Source organism: Nestor notabilis, unplaced genomic scaffold (assembly GCF_000696875.1).
Source record: "Nestor notabilis isolate BGI_N333 unplaced genomic scaffold, ASM69687v1 scaffold8477, whole genome shotgun sequence".
Taxonomy (NCBI): Eukaryota; Metazoa; Chordata; class Aves; order Psittaciformes; family Psittacidae; genus Nestor; species Nestor notabilis.
This window is the reverse complement of record NW_009936899.1, coordinates 28,787-46,642: the sequence shown is the minus strand read 5'-3', so window position 1 is coordinate 46,642 and position 17,856 is coordinate 28,787. Positions and strand designations below refer to the sequence as shown.

The window sequence follows — 17,856 nt, the reverse complement described above, 5'->3', positions numbered from 1 at the left end:
TTACTACAGAATCACAATGCCAAAACAAACCTCCTCAATACAGCAACTATTATTTTAGAGGATGAGAGATCAGAATTGCAGCAGGATTATAACTGTCCACATGAAACACGGTTCACAATATATAGGCCTATTATAGACTCACAAACCAATCATTAGCTGTGGTATGGGTCAAGTAGAAAAAGCAGGCCAAACTATCAGCGTCACAAATGGACATAGCTTCATTGAAATCAATGGGATTGAACAGCTTATTCCAGCAATAAATAATTAGCTGCAAGTTTCACTAGCATTTTAAAAAAGGAATTTAATAAGAAAAGCTTTCACTGCAGTGACCCAGGAACGTCACATAAAGCATGAGGGAAAATCACATTTGTTGCAGAAGGGGAAAAGTACGGGTATAGATCTGAATTAGATTGTAAAATGAATGGATGTGTGTAGTTTGCATGCAACAGACAAATTGTCTCCTGGCTGAAGATGAGTGGAAGAAATATCCTGGTTTTTAAGCATGGGGAATAATTTAAATTAGCAGGTATTTGAGAAGGTACCTAGAATATTCAAATTTCCCATGAATGAGCAGGTATTCAGCATTTGTGATGCCTGCACTTTCTATCTGGTGCACTGAAACTTGCTGGCAGCCATCCCAGAACCTTTCAAAGAAGAGTACATGGATGTTTGCAGTAATTTATTGCCCACTGTTTGCAACCCCCTGAGAATTTATATTCCTGAGATAAAATTTTAACTTCTTGCTAGACCATTGAGAGTAGTTACAATTAAAAACTATCGTTAAGGACATGGTGAAACCTGTCTGAACTTGGGAACTTGTTTGGCAATGGACAGCAGAAACATTCCATGCAGATTTGTGGTCTCATCTTGCTACTCCCCTTCTAGAGAACAGTATGGCTATGCCAGCAAGTGTTTATTTATTTAACTTGTAAAGCTGTCATTGCAGACAGATGTTATTGCAAGAATGTCCCACGTGATTAATTTCCTCTGATAGCCAAAGGCTTCATGCATGCTATTTCCAAAAAGACAGCTCAGAGGCATGTGTAGTCTTGTTAATTACAAGAATGTATCTATCTACATGTGTTCCTGCTCCCCAGGTTTATTTGTAAAAAAAAAAACAAACAATCCCACAACAAAACCAAAATCAATCAAAAAACCCTCCCAAAAAATAAACAACACCCCACAAAAACCCCAAAAACAACAAACAAAACCCCCCTCAAAATCCACAACACAACAACAAACAACAACAAAACCCCATTCTTCTTATAAAGATGATCCCTTTCTCTAGGTACCATCCCCTTGACATTTCTATGGTGAAAAACACTGAACTTTTTCTTTCTCTTTGCTTTCTTCATTTGTAGACAAGCCATTTCACAGGCAGAGATCTTTCAAAACCTATAAAGCCTTTTTCAGTTCAAGGTAAAACTTCAGAATGAACAACAGAAGATAAATACAAACAAACATGTGGGAAAAGTTAGATAATGTTTAATTGATGGTTGAAACTGTTTACAACAGTATCTCTGAGGAGTTCTGATATTATCAAGCAGATATATTGGTGCTTTCAAAAATTTAAATTATAGGATGAAGAGTTTTTCTTTAAACACACCTGAATGTACCATATGACTCTCTAAAAGAATATAAATGTTTTTCTAGAAGTTCAACAGAATTATAGACTATGGCTGTTTTCTTTTTTATATCGACCTGTGTTCTTGCTAAGAACAGTATTAAATAACCTAACACCCAGTGATATAGAGATGTTTTATATTTGTAACAGCCAAATTACTATGACAATGAGATCAGCTACAACATATTACAGCAATGGAAAAGGAATTACTTTAAAGAATATACTTTATTTGGTATGACCTGCTTTTTTCCTAAGAGTCTAGGATGAGCTTAGGGCTGAATATTCATACTTTCAGAGTTTCTAAAATGCAGCAATGGCTAGCAAACCTTTTTGAGTATATTTACCATTGCTGCAAAGGGTGAAACATCTACTTGTCGTATTACCATGAAGGAGGTGTATGCTGTAGTTTATAGTTTATACAAGGCATCTCATTTGAGGATTTTGAAAATGTGCATGTGTGTTTTCTCCTTCCTTTTCTGTCCTTTTCTGCCAGTTTGAAATGGTTAACAGCAAACCTCATTGAACGTACGTAGAATTAAATTTCAGACTTCATGTGGTTATTATCGAGACACACCTGATACCAGTATCTCACTTCCACGGTGTAAATAGAAAGAAATGCATTTAACTCAATAGAGCTGCATCAGCACTGCAGAGGTGTGAGATCAGATTCTATAGATGGAATGGAGTTATATATATATATATTTAATCAACACACTTTTCATCTTTAAGGTTCATGCAGGAGGTATTCAGGGATTGATCTATCTATGTGTATATCGATGTGTATAATAAATACATGATGGAAGGGAGTAAAAAGATGGAGCCAGAGTCTTCTTTCAAAGGAGAGAGGTACTGGACTCAACTTGTAACATAGGAAAACCTATTCAAATGATTAAAAGAAAACAAAAAACCCTCCTTTGTTTGGAGGAGGCTGTCCAGAGAGGTTGTGTGTCCTTCATCCTTGAATATATGCAAAACCTGACTAGACATGGTCCAGAGCAACCTGTTATTGGTGATCCCGCCTTGAGCTGGGTGGGTGGATTATGTCAACTCCTGAGATGCTGTCCCACTTTGTCTATTCTGTGATTCTAAGTTTCAGCTATGCTAAAACACTGTAACTTATTTCCTTACCCTAATCCTTATCTCTGTAGATTACCGATTGCCAAATTAAGAAAACATACCATTTAAATATCATTTATCACATATCCCTGTTATCAGAATTGGTATTCAGCAATACTGCCTCTTAAACTCAATTTGGTACGGGCAGAGTTGGATAGGAGCAAAATCGTTAGTGATTCATTTATACTTATATATATATGACATGTTCTAAAACTCTGTGAAAAATAGGCAGAGATTACATCAAATTGTTGTTATCTGCCTCAGGGCTGTTCTAACTAAGGATAAAAAATGAAACCCAAGCCGGAAGCAGAAACAGATAGATATCTGAAATAAATAATATAATCTGTTGCTCTCTTTGCTGCGAGGTTATCCTACTGCCTACAAACATTCCTCAGAGATCCGCAGTGTCTGTGTTTAAAATCCACCAAGTATTTCTAATTTTAGGACTTGTTAAAGCTATTCCCTAGTCCTGACATCATCCAAGAATAAGCCTTTAGTCTTGTCACAAGTTTATGACTAAATAAAAATTCTTAACTGAATTTTTTTAAGTAAGTAAGTATATGATTGTGGTGAGATACTTTTGTCCAGAGAGCTGCTAACAATCAGGGAATGTGGCCTTTAGTTTGAAGACAAGAGAAAAAAATATTATAAAGCATTTTTCTTACTTCTGTAACCAAAACAACAATCAAAAAATCCTATTAAAATAAATCAAGTGTTAAAATAATAACTGGAAAACTCTTTATGTTTTGACACTGCTTTGTTTACACCAAATGGAGAAAACTTTATGCATGTGAATTTCTGAGCACTAACAGATCAGATTGGTAATGCTAGCCTGCATAGTCTGCATTAAAACAAAGCAGCAAATGCTACTTCATATATATTTGGTCATGTAAATATATGGGGTACTAGGCCAAATATGATCTGAGAATCAAATGAAATCTGAGGAGCAGAACTAGTACATTATTTAGGTTTCTAATCAGTTTCTATTAAAATCAAAACAGATCCTTTATTTCTTTTGCATACATGCCTGTTGATGCCAAATACAGCCTGGGAATAAGGGACACACAGATCATGTTTCACAGACCCTTAAATGAGATCAAACTGATCTCAGAAGTGATGCAGTGGCCGTTGTTAGGTGACGTTTTTCACAAAACTTGCTGTTCTCATGGACATGCCAAAAAGGTACAGAGTAAAAGGGTTCAGTTTTCACTGGAGGGGTGCTCAGGGCTCTATAGCAGATTCCTTTGAAGTGCTGAGACTAAAAACAAAGATGGACAAAGTGTCTTGGAAACTGTACACCAAGTTGGCTGCACATCTACCAATACATTGTATGTGCCTGAGGTCCTTCTACTGCACAGAGGTCAACATCCATGGGACAGTCTGCATCCCTACCATTTATCTCTTCCTCTCCAATACAAGGTGGCCAATGCAAACTACCACCAGGAATGGCAGCTGGCCTCTGCCAACTCCTGTTTCACGTCCAGCAATGACCTGAGAGAATGACAATTGGCCTTGAACTAAGCAGAGAGCAGGCTGACAACTTAGCAATATGGTGATCAGGTTTCAGGGCCTCAGAACACTCCTCAACACCGTTTTCCCTAATACAGATGCATCTTATATGTCTCCTTTAAGATCAAAACCTCGTCATTTAATAGCAGTAAATTTCATAGAATTAAAATCCTCTCTCCCTGTCCAGCACATGCTTAACATAGGGAGGATGAGAATTAAGATGCAAATAAACATTAGATTTCACAGAATCAGAACTGTGATTTAGGTATTATAATTTTAAAATTGTATAGAAGAATGCATATGAATATATAACTTGGAAATGGAAGGCAATATTAACAGGAGAACTCAAAATATTTCACTCCAGATCTTCTGTGAAAACTACAGCAATTGTCATCTTGGAGAAACCTAACAGACCTTCAAGATCTGTTCTTGCTTATAAAGGGCAATTTCACCAGGCCCTTCAGCCCATGGTTACCCCAGAGCATGACACACTTCTAAATAGTCTTTCTTTATCATTATGGGTTTGTACTTATATCTTAACAACCCGTAGCTTTACCATTTGGTGGATGATTTGAACTAACAGAAGGAAACAAGAAACATAACCCAGAATGTGTGCTTTGCTCAATTACAAAGATGTTAAACCATAATAATGTTCCCTGCCAACATAATGAAAAACAGTGAGATGCTCACATCCTGAAAAACCAGCTGCACATACAGGTGTCTGCACCAGATGCTTCCCTAAGCACAATGTGATAAAAAGGATTATTCCTCACTCAACAGAGAACGATCCCTAACCAGGGTATTTAAAGAAGGATGATAGTGCAGGTAATTAGGAGCCCTATGTCTTACACACAAAGCAACGTTTAAGAGGGTGAAGCTGAGAACCATCTGTCCTTTACAACAGGCTTATGTTTTCCTTTGTGAATTCACCATAACGATGGGCAGTTTTCAGCTTGATTTCTCAGGTGAGATGCTACTCAGTTAGAAAATGATTAAGGATTTATCCTGTATCTTATATAACTTATCCCTGGTTTTAATAGGTGGAACTTTGCCCTGAGAATCCAACAGGAACATGGGCACCAAAATCTAATACCTGCCTAATGGACATTTCTATGAAAAGTGAAAGAATATCCTGGTCTTGCCCCAAATAATGTATACAGTGTCTTTTCCTACCTTTGGACTTCCTGTCATGGTAGCTCCTGCCTCGATAATGGTGGCCACTCTCTGTGTACAAATTCTCAAGATCTTCTTGCCAGGAGTCCGGGTTAAAGTGTTTGAGCAGATCCTCCACTGTGTCAAATGCAGCAATGGTCTGATCCAGTGCTTCTGCCGTGAGGGTAGGATCAGTCACTGATGGAGAGGGATAGGATACCCCCTAAGAGTGACATACATCTCAGTGTACTTGGAACAAATCATAGCACCACTTATAACAATTCAAAACAGTTACTGAGAAACCTGTTATTCACTGAAACAGCTACTTTGGGCCATCTTTTGAAGTCCTTAGGTGGGCTAGGCTGTGTTATATCTATGTTTTCTTTTTGTAAGGGGAAAAGACACCAAGGCGGTGTCTTTCTTGTCCAAACAAATCCCAGAGGAGATGCAGAGGGTGGAAGCACTGCCACTGCTGGTCTGTCAACATGCACACCCACTCCTCAAAGGAGATGATAGTTAGCACATACACAAAGATGTAATGGAAATATCTTTTGAAACCACTGTGATGGCCATGACCAAAGAACAGAGATGCCTTGTAGTGCTGAAGTGGAGTCCTCATGGCTCTGCCAGCTCTGTTAGGAAATCCATAACAGGCAGATGTGAAACCACAGCAGAGAAAGACAATGGCAACAAGTCCACTAGACCTCCCTTCTTTCCTTGGTCAGTTTGGATAACAAATTTGGCTTGGTTAAAGACTTGAAAAGATGGCCCTTTACTCCCAAGAATTAAATGTATTATGAAACGCTGATGAACATCAATCCTCCCACATTATTACCAAAGATACAAGTTACTAAGCAAATGAGAAGTGTGATGTTTGGATCTCAGTGGTGTAACAATGAATATTGTGAATGCCACCATAGTGGTATCCTTACAATTATAACATAATACCAAATGGAATATTATTTCCCACCAAGAAGGGCCATTTTCTGAGTATATTTGGTTCCCACTGAACTAGTGGCACAACTTGAATTTGCCAGAAAGACTGCAGCACTTTCATTTTACTGGAGAGGACTTCGAACGTTTTTGATAATCATTAGTTAGAATCACAATATTCACTACCCTGATATCACTTTATCCCTTGTCCAAGCACAAAGCCTAATAGTATGTGTAAAATACGTGCAAGATAAACTATTAATGCAGATCTGTTACTTGCTGAAGGACCACAACCAAAATACATGATTTTGTCCAAGAAGAAACATAAAAAAGAGCAAAACTTGTTTGAATTTTGGTCTTGTGAGTAAAAACATTGGGGGAAAAAACCCTAGAAACCCACTTACTAAAAACCATCTTTGAAGTAAAGTAGCAGAAACATGACATTTAAGATTATTGCCCCCCAAAATATTTTTTTCCCAAGTAAATGCAATATGTTAAATATTGATCTTTATGATCAACTTCACTCAGCTGGGTAGTAATGAAATGTCAACTCATTTGAGTAAAGTTACTTACTTTTTTCAAGATTGTATCCTTCAAAGCTTACTAGAATAGTTTTAAAGCATATATGTCTTTTAAAATAAACCAGTTGTCTTTAATGGTAAGTTATATCACAAAAGTAATGACCCTTGATATTTTACTGCGTATGTTTGCTGAAAGCATGGACAGTTCAAATTATTTAAAAAAGGAAGAGAAGAAATAGAAAACATTACAATCAAGCGGTCAATAAAGCATAGGTGTGCTTTACGGCTTATCACCAACAGCACAAGAAGTTTCAGAGGGCCCACTTGTGACTGAAATGCCTCTACAATATAGTGCTAAATAAGACAGTGCAGATGGCTGTAAAAATTCATGACCCACTAAAAGGGAAGACATACCTCGAAGCATCTCTCCAGACTTCCAAGTGGCTTGGAGTAGAGACTGCCAGAGACACAGGAGCTCAAAGAGTTGAAAAGCTCATACCGGCCAAGTGAACACAGCGTTGTTATCTAAAACAATGCTGCAGGAGACACTGTGCTGTGCTAATGCACTCTTTGAGGTTACAAAAGAAAAATGGACCCAAATGTTATTGCTTACTGAGGAGAGCTCTGTGGAGCTCATGGTTCATCTGTGACTGCAGCCCAATAGGGAAATGTCAGGCCCTGACTGCCTTTAAAAAAAGAGTGAGATGGTGCAAGGATGCTCAAGACACAGCAGCATAAAAATCAGGCCATAGGTGTGTGGCTGAGATGATGCAAGAGTTTTTTTTCCATGTCTTCAACTATGCACTAAATTATAGAACTGCAGGTCAGGCTGTAAATTTGCAGGGTCAGGAATTCCCCATTTTCTTTTCATATAAAAGCTCCTACGCAAGAGATTCATGCTACCTCATTCACACACAGAAGAAAGCTTAGCTTCTTCTCTATGACAGTCTAGTCAAGAGAAATTATTTCAACAGCTCAGATAACCTACCAGCAGTGATGCCATGTGACAGGCCTAAAAGCAACTTCAAGGCTGCCAAGACAACTGCCTCTCTTCTGTCCTGCCAAGAACGAGCACTAGCTTTAGAAAAGCTTGTGCTCACCATAACCTGGCTTCCAAGATCACATCCAGAAACAAGGCAAGAGGAGGAGTGAAATGCAAGAAGCAGTGAAGAACAGTGAAGAGTAAAGATTTTCCACATTATGTACGTCTACATTTCTTAGAAGTGCTGAAAGTATTTTCAATTTCATGGGAAACAAAGGTATCTTTTTTTTTTTTTTTTTCCCAGTGCTCTTACTCTTGATTTCTCCTCCCCCATTCTTTTCTATTTTCTATCTCTAATGTGAGGTTGACAGGCAGTGCAATGTGCATCACAGCTCTTTGTTGGTCATAACATTACTTCACAGGCAATGGAAATTTACTCCTAATAAGGAGTAAATTTTATTTCCTTTTTTTTTTTTCTGACTTTGCCATGCTGGGTTATGGTCAAAACTATTAGTTTTAGCTTTCTGAGGGAAAAAAACCCCAAACCCAACCAACCAACCAAAAAAAAAAAAAACCAAAAGAAAACCCCCCTACAAATATGACTCTGTGATATGACTGCTGACAAGAAATAATTTGCTCCCTCTCATTCCGAGAGTTCTAATGTACCCAGACACTAAAATGAGTCTTTGGGTTCCCTGTGGGTTTGAGGAGCAAAACTGCCATGCAAACTGAGTATCAGCACAACAGTATGTCAACTTGTTGGCAGGTCTGAGTTTGTCCTTCTGCTCCTCAGGACCACAGCAGAATTCCTGAACTTTTCTGTCCTGAAGAATTTGGATGTCCTCAGACTTTTTTTCATTGTGCTCAACCTCTCTAACTTATTGTACCTGAGGATAAGAAAAGGATAGCGGGTGCCATGGATGTGCAGTGGAAGAAGATATGTTTTATTAGGTAGGGGACAGCATGGGAAAACCAACGAAACTGCGGTTCTGCTTCTGGTTTAGCTGTAGGTTTCCAAGTGGCCTTGGGCATCAGCATGTTATCTGTAATATTTGTACTGAACTACCCTATCTGTAACACATTAACAACTTTTCAGTAACAAACAGATGTGAAAGATAAATGGACTTCTATATAGATATGAAAATATCATATCTATCTGGTGTGTTTTGCGTCTTACGGTGTTAAAGGTTGGTAACTAACATGGCGTGCACCATATATTTGATCTCATTTTCATAGTTACCTGATGAGGGAGCCCTAGGCTTACATTTTCAAATATCAGCCTACCATATTTTTAAACAAAATATTCTAGATTATTTTTTTTCCAGCCCAATATTAGAATGAAAAATGAGTTCTTGTTTCTCAGTAACACAGTGTTTTGACATCTCCTGCTTGAAACATCCAGTAGATCTCAACCCTGCTAATATTACTACTTAGGACTTTCAACACAGTTCAAGTCTATAAATGCATTGCATCACGAAGTGCAAGTGTTATTTGCAAGCTCAAGGGTAAATACAAGTGAGATTGGATTAAACTCTTCTAATTTTGGCAATACAGAATCTTCTTTCTACTTGCTGCCTGGCTTGCACACTAATCAGTAGAATTTGCCAGTATTTTATTTACTGCTCCTCCAGTGGCAACTCCTGGCAGCTACTGTAACAAAGGCACTACCACTAAACCCTCCTCTATGAAAGCTCCAAACATTGGTCTCAAGTCTGCTTTGAGCACTTACTTACCCTCATCTCTTGTTTTAAGAGGCTCTTACAAGAGCTGTGACATAGTGCTGACCAGCCAGCAGAGCACATAGGAAAGAACTGACCATATTATGAATTCTGATGCCACACTGACTTCATTACAAACACTTAAAAAAATCATAGAATCATAGAGAGTTTGGGTTGGAAGGGACTTTCAAAGGCCATGTAGTCCAACCCCCTTGCAATAAGCAGGGGCATTTTCAACTCTATCAAGTTGCTCATTATTGACAATGAAAAGCTAGAATAATTTTCGTGACAGCCTGTTTTAGTATAGTCTTCTATTTAGTTTAAGACATTTTACAACTGAAAATTATACGGAGTTTGTATCTTGTATTTTCATCTTGGCAGCATGAGCTTGAAAGCAAGAAATATTTCCCAGTGGCTATCTAATGTGGTTACAACAGCTGATGGAATATCCTCAGTCTTTTCTCCTTCAAAACACACTGGTTAAGTTGGATAAACACTTATTTCATCTCTCCTCTGTCAAAGGTGAATATATGGTTCCTCTGTATAGGTGCCATTTAGTGAGTTGGATTCCTATCACCCCATCCATGGGCAAAATAGTAACAAATTACTTACTGAGACAGAGCTTGTGACTGACTCCCAGTTGGTTTCTGAAGCTGCATGCTGGAAATCATCCTAAGGGGAAAAACCCACAGGAAAAATCACCATTAAGGCAACGTCCTAAATTAACTGCAGAACCTAAAATGTCTCTCAGCATTCAATATAATCTGTCACCTTTTCCAACCCTCTTTAATGCATGAGGCCCTTGCTATGTGCCATTCCTAAATAATACAGCTTCCATTCAGGCTACTCTCTTTTCATTGTTTATAAACTAGCTCCTTGTGAGCTTGCTGAGGCAAAAATAGGTATTATTATTATTATTTGTAATATATTATATGTTCCTTTGCATAGCAAGACCTAATTTGGTCAAGACCATTACTTTTCCATCAGAAATACTAAACACCACCTCTCTATGGCTACATACAAAGTATTAATGCTGTTCCTCAAACTGATCCATTCTGGAAAGAATGTGGATGTGATAATACTCTGGCACTACTTAGCCAAGGTGAACAGCAGGACAATCTAATCCATTTGAAATGTAGTCCTAACATCAGTGTACTGCCTTTGGTGGTTGTGCTGAACAGAACTCGCTCATCTGTGCAGAGCACTGAATAGCACTATGTCCTTTACATCAAAAAACACAGCCACAGCACTTTCACATTGGAAGTGTCATCACACAAAACCTGTGGGCATTAATGATTAATTGGAGCACAGGGATGGGATTCATCTCATCTGCCTTTGGAAATCTACACAGAAAACATCTAAGCTAGTCACACTTGTTTCCATTTACAGCCAACTGAAACTAGCATTTCCAAGGTGCAAATCACCTATCTTAGAAGCTTAATTTGGGATGACATTGCATTCTAAAAATGTTTTTTTTCTCTCCATTGTCTATAAAGGGAGACTGGGAGAACTAGCTTAGATACAGTTGTTAAAACTGTAGATATTGACATGTGGTCACCTGAATCCGAACCCACTTGTCTGACCAGTGATGAGCAATCATTACTTAAATAATGAAGTAGCCATTTCTTTAACCTTTTGGCACTTTTACTCATTTCCAAATAGAATAATTAAACCATTAAAAATGAACAAAAAGGCAGCATTACAGAATGGTTATTAAACACACACATGCAGTGAATAGCTAATGATCGGCATGCAGGTAATGAACGTGGACTGAAGTGACAGCATACCAAGATTTTAATTTCTAATAACAGAATTTATAGTGAAAGCACTTAAAGAAGATGAATCAGTGCCTGAGCATACCATTTTACACTGACTTAGTATCTGCTATGCATTTTTTAAGATGGTAACTGAAGGGGAAAATGGAAAGGCAGCTGCTCTGCTGATGTTCTCTAGACTCAATGCTGCATTGGACCATAAATATATGTATGTATTTCAATTATTTCTTAGGAGTGGAAAAGAGAAAATTGATCATATAAACTGTTAGTTTATCAGTAAAATTCTCCTTTAGCCAAGAAGAAACAGAGTCACTTTCAGATACAGGCTCAATATACATGGTATTTTAATTTTTTTCATTTCCTATAGAAAAATATTCAAATATCTCAAAAGTCATTGTTTATTCAATATTGCTGATGTTTCTTCTTCTTAAAATGTTCCTTTCTCTCAAATTTGAGGTGTTAGAAGTAATAGAAATAGAAGCCCTGCAGAACAGGGCTAAGGGAGGTACTGAGGCCCAAAAGAAAATCAGTAGAATTTAAGAAATCCCATCACACTGCAATGTCACGAAGTTACCACTGAAACTGCAGGGCTATTAACGCATTTATAATTAAAGTGGTAATTTTATTCTAGGAATACAGAAGCAAAATATTATTGGTGAAATTTTTAATGCAGATTTTAAAAAAAAACCCAAACAGTAAAGAGATCTGCAAATGCTATGACCAGGTCATAAATAATTCAGGAACCGTGGACTACCTTGGCCACATTCTTTACACATTTTGTTGCCCAGTTCTTGACAATCCATGACTTAAAGTAAATAAAAATGGATTTGAAAAGCTCATGAATCCTTGGTAATGGTTGCCACTTGTAAAACTTGGAAATCATTTCCTCTCTGTCATTAGCTTCCATTTAGCACTTCCAGGAAAAGTGGCATTTTGTTCTGAAGCATTATTTTAAAACAGGAACAATCTGCTTCATTGAATGTCTGGAGAAGACCACAGACAAGGAATAATTCTGTGTTTGAAGTGATGGTGCCCTTGTGTTATCTAATTGTAGATGTCAAAACTGTTGCTTTAGCGTATGATTCTTTGAGATGGTTGATGCCAGGGAACCCCTCCAAAATCCTGAGATAGACATGTACCACCTGCTTCTTGGATCTAAAACCTGATGACTGCACATTTTGACTCTATGATTTTATTTCATCTGCATAAACTATTCACAACTATATGGCTTTGTTCCACCATCACTCAAGGCAGCTGTAGTCATTCTTGGCTTCTCGAAGCTTTCAACCTCTCCAGTTTGAAGATTATTATTATTTATGGCTTCGGCTTGCAGCTATTTCAAGTAATAATACCAAAGTGATTCTCATCATTACAAAACTCTCTCCTCCTTTCTCAGCATTGTCCCTAGCAGAACCTGAAGGACAAATCTATTTTCAGTGCTATGTATTCAATTCATACTACCTTGTTTATGTGAATTTGCATATGATCACTTGACTATTTTCTTCAATATTTAAAATGGTATATTATATTAGATATTATAATATCTAATTAACAAAAATTAGATCTTTTTAAACAAGTACTGGAAAAACAGGGTAGTAATAATTTGGCTACATCACCCTGACAACAGTGCTTCTATATTCGTATATGTGTCATGGTAACATAACAACATTAAATGAGGCTTCAGCAACCTGTCCTACAAGCAGCAAAAATACAGGCAAAACAAGAGGGCTACCAATTACCTTCTGACAGCAGCTACTTTTATTGTAGAAAAATTACTTCCATACCTCAACTTCCAAAATTACACCTCAGAAAGACAAATCCTGAGTCAGTCCTTAGAGTTAAATATGCATGGATATTGATATATTGTTCTTGGCTCTGTTTGAGACAAAGATAAGCTACTGTCTCCTTTGCAGACTTTGTCTATAGCCTGTCTCCCACCACTGATCTCTAATAAGTGATAAGGAGTCAAGGGGAATACTCTTTGTTTCACCTAGGGCTTTTACAAATGGAGATCATGAGCCAAAATCACTGCTGTCAAGGATATATGAGACTGCAGAGTCAGATAGCACTAGTTGCTGCGAAAGATGGTTTGCAGCCTGGGGGTCCATGACCTGTATCAGCACAGGCTCTGTCAGGGTCAAGCCATTGGGTTTGGTAGCAGTAGGAACAAGGAGGCGCCAGAGAGACACTAGGGATGAGGTTGGGAAACTCATCAGTTTGAAAAGCATGTTGTCCATTACTCATTTTTCTGCATCACAAACACAGCAAAACATGTGAGTCCACCAAGCCATGCTGAATTACTGCTTGGTCCTCAAATTAGAAGCAAGAAGCACTTTCTAACATTCCTGTGTTTCTTCACTTCTTACATACTTTACCACTGTAGGCCAGTCTTTAGTCACCTTGGTGCTTGACATCTATGAGGCATGATGCCTGAGAGATGCAATAACCATCACAGCATGGGCACAACACACCAGCAGTTCTCTCCAGTGAAAAGAAGCAGACCCATATCTCTGTAAGATCCTCTAAAAATTCTTTCCTTTAATCTGCAAGTCTCTGGGTGATTAGATTAGGTTTGGTAAAAGATTGTTTATCTGCCAAAACAACCATAAACTATGGATAATAAAAGCTGAGGTGATGCTCTCTGCTTCAGGGAGTGGGAAAGGTTCACAAAAGTGTTGTGGTAAAGAAGAGTCCAGACAGCATCGTAGACTCACGTTTAAGGCCTACTAGTTTAGTAAGGTCCTCTCCTGAAGGAGTAACCTTCTCTACTGTGACCTGGTCGTGGGAGCGGAAGGGAAGTAAGGGGGGGGAGGGTGAAAATACAGGCATGTTCTTGGGGCAAGTAAAGATGAGAAAGAGGAAAACAGAAACAAACTACAGAAAAATTACCAATATTTTCTCTGATCACTGAATTTATAGAGATTACATTTTATACATAAAGCAACAGGCATTTCAAGCAAATAAACCCCAAACTCGGAAAACAGTGTGTAACAGCAACAGTGTTAGGTAAGTAAGAGACAAAAGAAAAGTCATAGTTCCATTTAAAAAATTGTTGTGATAAATACTCAAGTTTGTACACTTCCACTGATTAATTATAATTTCCTACGCAGCATTTTAGTACACTCCAATTTCTATTCTTAAAGATAACTGAAAGCACAGAGATGTATGCCTTAAAATGCCTTTTTCTTTTATGTTGCTTTCAGTTCATCATGTTGCTAGTTTTCATATTCATATCAGAATGACATTTATCACTACTTCTCCTAAGGATGCTGAAAGATACCTATTTTCCTACAGCAGGCTACTCACTAGGAAGTCAGAGGCTGCATTTATCTTACCTATGTTAATGGGTAAGTAACTGCTTTGTTCATTTCTGGTGACCAGGCTTTAAAATATAAGATGCTGAATTTGGAAAGCATGCAACAATGATTTTTCATTATCTGAAAATCGTGCCTTGCAATCATTGCATCACTAAATGGAGGCGAGGGTCTTTCAGGAAGGTTAGAGGTAACTTAACCTTGTTTCTCCTGATAATAATCTGTAGTTAGCTACAAGAGGCTGTTACAATGTCAACAAGCTCTTTTATCTAGCAGTGCAAAGCATTTAACAAAATCAGGTGGTTGTACTCCGAAAGCAGTTAATTTTCAAACTGGAAGTACAAGCACATTTTACCACTGATGGCAACTGTTACTGGAACAGATAAGAAATTAAAAAATAACATTAACCATATTGAATTGTCTTTCCTCTTTTTCGGTGTAGTTCCATAAAGGCAGGCCATCCATGACACCACTATTTTAAAATCATTAACAAAAAGTCAGATCAGACAGCCACCAAAGTATCTGATCCCTAATGTGATAGTATGATTCTTGCCCTTTAAAAAAAGACATAAATTGAGCTTCTGAAGCCCAGTTGCCACTACATATCAGAAGCTACAAGCTTATTGGTTATGACTAAGTTAATGCTAGTGCAAAATGACATATAAAATAACTCTTTGATTTGTTCTAACACATTTACTAGCTATAACTGAGTGGGAAGAACAAGATACTTAAAATTTCAAAAGTTTAAGGCTGTAATCATGATTTAGGTTAACTGCAGTTTGATACATTTATTTATGAAAATTTGAAGTAAAACTGAAGCAGAAAAATATACTTAATAAATTATGTTTGGCCAATACTTGTCTTCATCCTTCACCTAGTTTTGGAATTAGGCATTACTGGGTGCATATTAAGAGTCCCCAATACATTGACATTTAAATGATCTCTCTGAAAGGTCAGATATTACTTGCTCAAAAGAAATGATAGCTGTGCCTTTGAAAACTCATATGTCATCTAACACTACACTGCCAATGAACACCTTTTTGATGCACATACCCACAAGAAAGTGCACAGGACTTCACTGCTATGCAGTGCAAACTGTGCATTACCTTTAATGTTTCTATTCATCACAGAAACCTCTCCTTACATGTACAAGGGATTCTCTTTGCTAATAGCTACTCTGGTGCATACTGAAGTTAAGCAATTGTAAACAAAATATAAGTCAACTGACATTCATTGTAAATACTCTGTTATCCCTCCTTTGCCATTTTTACATGATTGGCAAATTTTGCTTCTGCAATTAAACACTGGGACACAAAACTTGAAAGGCTCTTCCAGGTCATCATTTCAAAACCCCTCACACTGGTTGGCTGTTTCCAAGCTAAATATATCTTTATTGCACTTATGTAAGTGCCAGCTTTGTCCTTTTCTTCCTCTCCCAAGTTTGCTTCCTGCAGTACTTCTGAAGAGATGTTACATCTTCTCTCAGCATCCGCTCTATTAGACTAAGAAGCCAAGCTGTCTTGGCCCTCAGTAAGAAATGTCCTCTTTTCCCCTCTCTGTCCTCTACCTGTTCCCTGAACACAGTCCAAGAAAGATCTAGTTGTTCCATGCTATGGGAACTGAAATTGTACAAATTATTCAAGAAAAGATGCAAATACTTCCTCATTGATCCTATGCCTAGTACATCCAGAAATTTTCTCCCCTTTTGGTGAACCAATGAGATGCCATTTAACAGAAAATGTTTTTGTTGTTAATCCCTACATGAGTGACCCCTTTGATCTTTCTAGGCTGTTGCATTTCACTGCAAATCAATTCTCCAGTGCTCAAGGTCATTCAGTCCTCCTATCTGACACTATGATTTTCCCATTCATGAGTAATGCAATTCAGCTCCATGTGTGCTGCAAAAGCCACTAAAATGCTACTAAGAAAGGTTGTGTTCTGGTCCCTAAACTGTCCCGAAAATAAAACCGATCATAAGACCAACTCTTTAAAAACTCCCATTAGTGAGCTCTCTCTGGCTGGATACTCCCTTTTGCATTAGAGCATACTGTGTCTCCTTTGACTGCCTCGTGGCTCTTTTATTAATTGCTATCTCCTTCTGCATGAGTGATTGTTACCTGTGTGACACCAGGTGAGATGCTCCCCTGAAGTCCAATTAGATTTGCTATACAGCATTTCCTTCCTCTCCAGACTATTCTCCAGTTTGGCATGAGCTCCTTTGATAAAGAGACCTGGAATTTTTTCTAGTTTTCTGTATCTTTAACCACCTTCTCTGCTGACAAGTGCCCTATAGCTTTCTAGGTCAGACTAATGAGTGTGCTGTTGCCCTGGACGTTCTCCTGCTATTGATGTCAATGCATTCATAGTTTCCATGTGAGCTGTAGCTCACCTTATCGCTATCCAGAAGTGCAAGCCAGATCTGTTAAGATAAGAATCTGGCTGCTCCCTGCTGCCTTTATATTACTATTGTATAGAATGGGAGACTTGCTTTCAGCAGTGACTCTTTGTGCCTTACGACCTGTGGTGCCCATCTCTTGGCAGTAACAGTGGAAGATGCTGAAGGCAACTGGGGTACTTTCTCACTTTGTGTCTAAGCATACTTGGGCCACAGTATTGGCCTATTTCACAGGGCTTGCTATGATCCCCCTGTGATGCCCCGGCTCTGCCAGGGCAGTGGGAAGTGGACGTCAACAGGGGTCCTGGTCATTGTGACACTGCACATGGTGTTGGGGTGCTGCCAGGTGGAAAAAAGCTTGGGAAGAGTGACCCCAGGAGTGAAAAACTCTCTCTGAGGTCAGAGTCCAGTGCCCTTGAGAGCTTGGGTGGACTTCTGCCATGCTGACTGACAGGTTTTTAGAAGCAGCCTCTCTAGTAATAGGCAAATCTGCCCTGAGCAGAACTGAAAAAGCTGACACTTCACTTGCCTGGCAGTGTCCAGATGGACAAAAAAGTCTTTCAGAGTTAACAGAAGGCAGTGACAGCTGGTTATTTCAGGTCCTCCTTCTTGGTGTGACTCACACCAAATGGGAATGCACTGAGAGGACCCAGTACTATGGGTATAAGGAAAAATATTAATGAAAGAAAACCTCGTAGGAGCTACCTATTAATTTTCAGTCTTCTTTCCACTTGGGTTTCTACCTATTTTTTACAGATTTAAGCATGCTCTATAATCAGTGGAAATAATCATTTGCAAATAGAGCCTAATTTCATTT

At 38.3% G+C, this 17,856-nt stretch overlaps 1 protein-coding gene across 1 annotated transcript in view; it reads right to left on the bottom strand.

The window, feature by feature from the left end:
- PDGFD (platelet derived growth factor D) overlaps window positions 1-17,856 on the bottom strand; it is a gene marked incomplete at its 5' end in the record, with an annotated part of 55,061 nt that overhangs the window by 18,146 nt on the left and 19,059 nt on the right. The window contains 2 exons of the mRNA XM_010018572.1: window positions 5,423-5,624; window positions 10,168-10,227. Coding sequence (XP_010016874.1) covers window positions 5,423-5,624; window positions 10,168-10,227 — 262 coding nt within the window. The remainder of the gene's footprint in view (window positions 1-5,422; window positions 5,625-10,167; window positions 10,228-17,856) is intronic.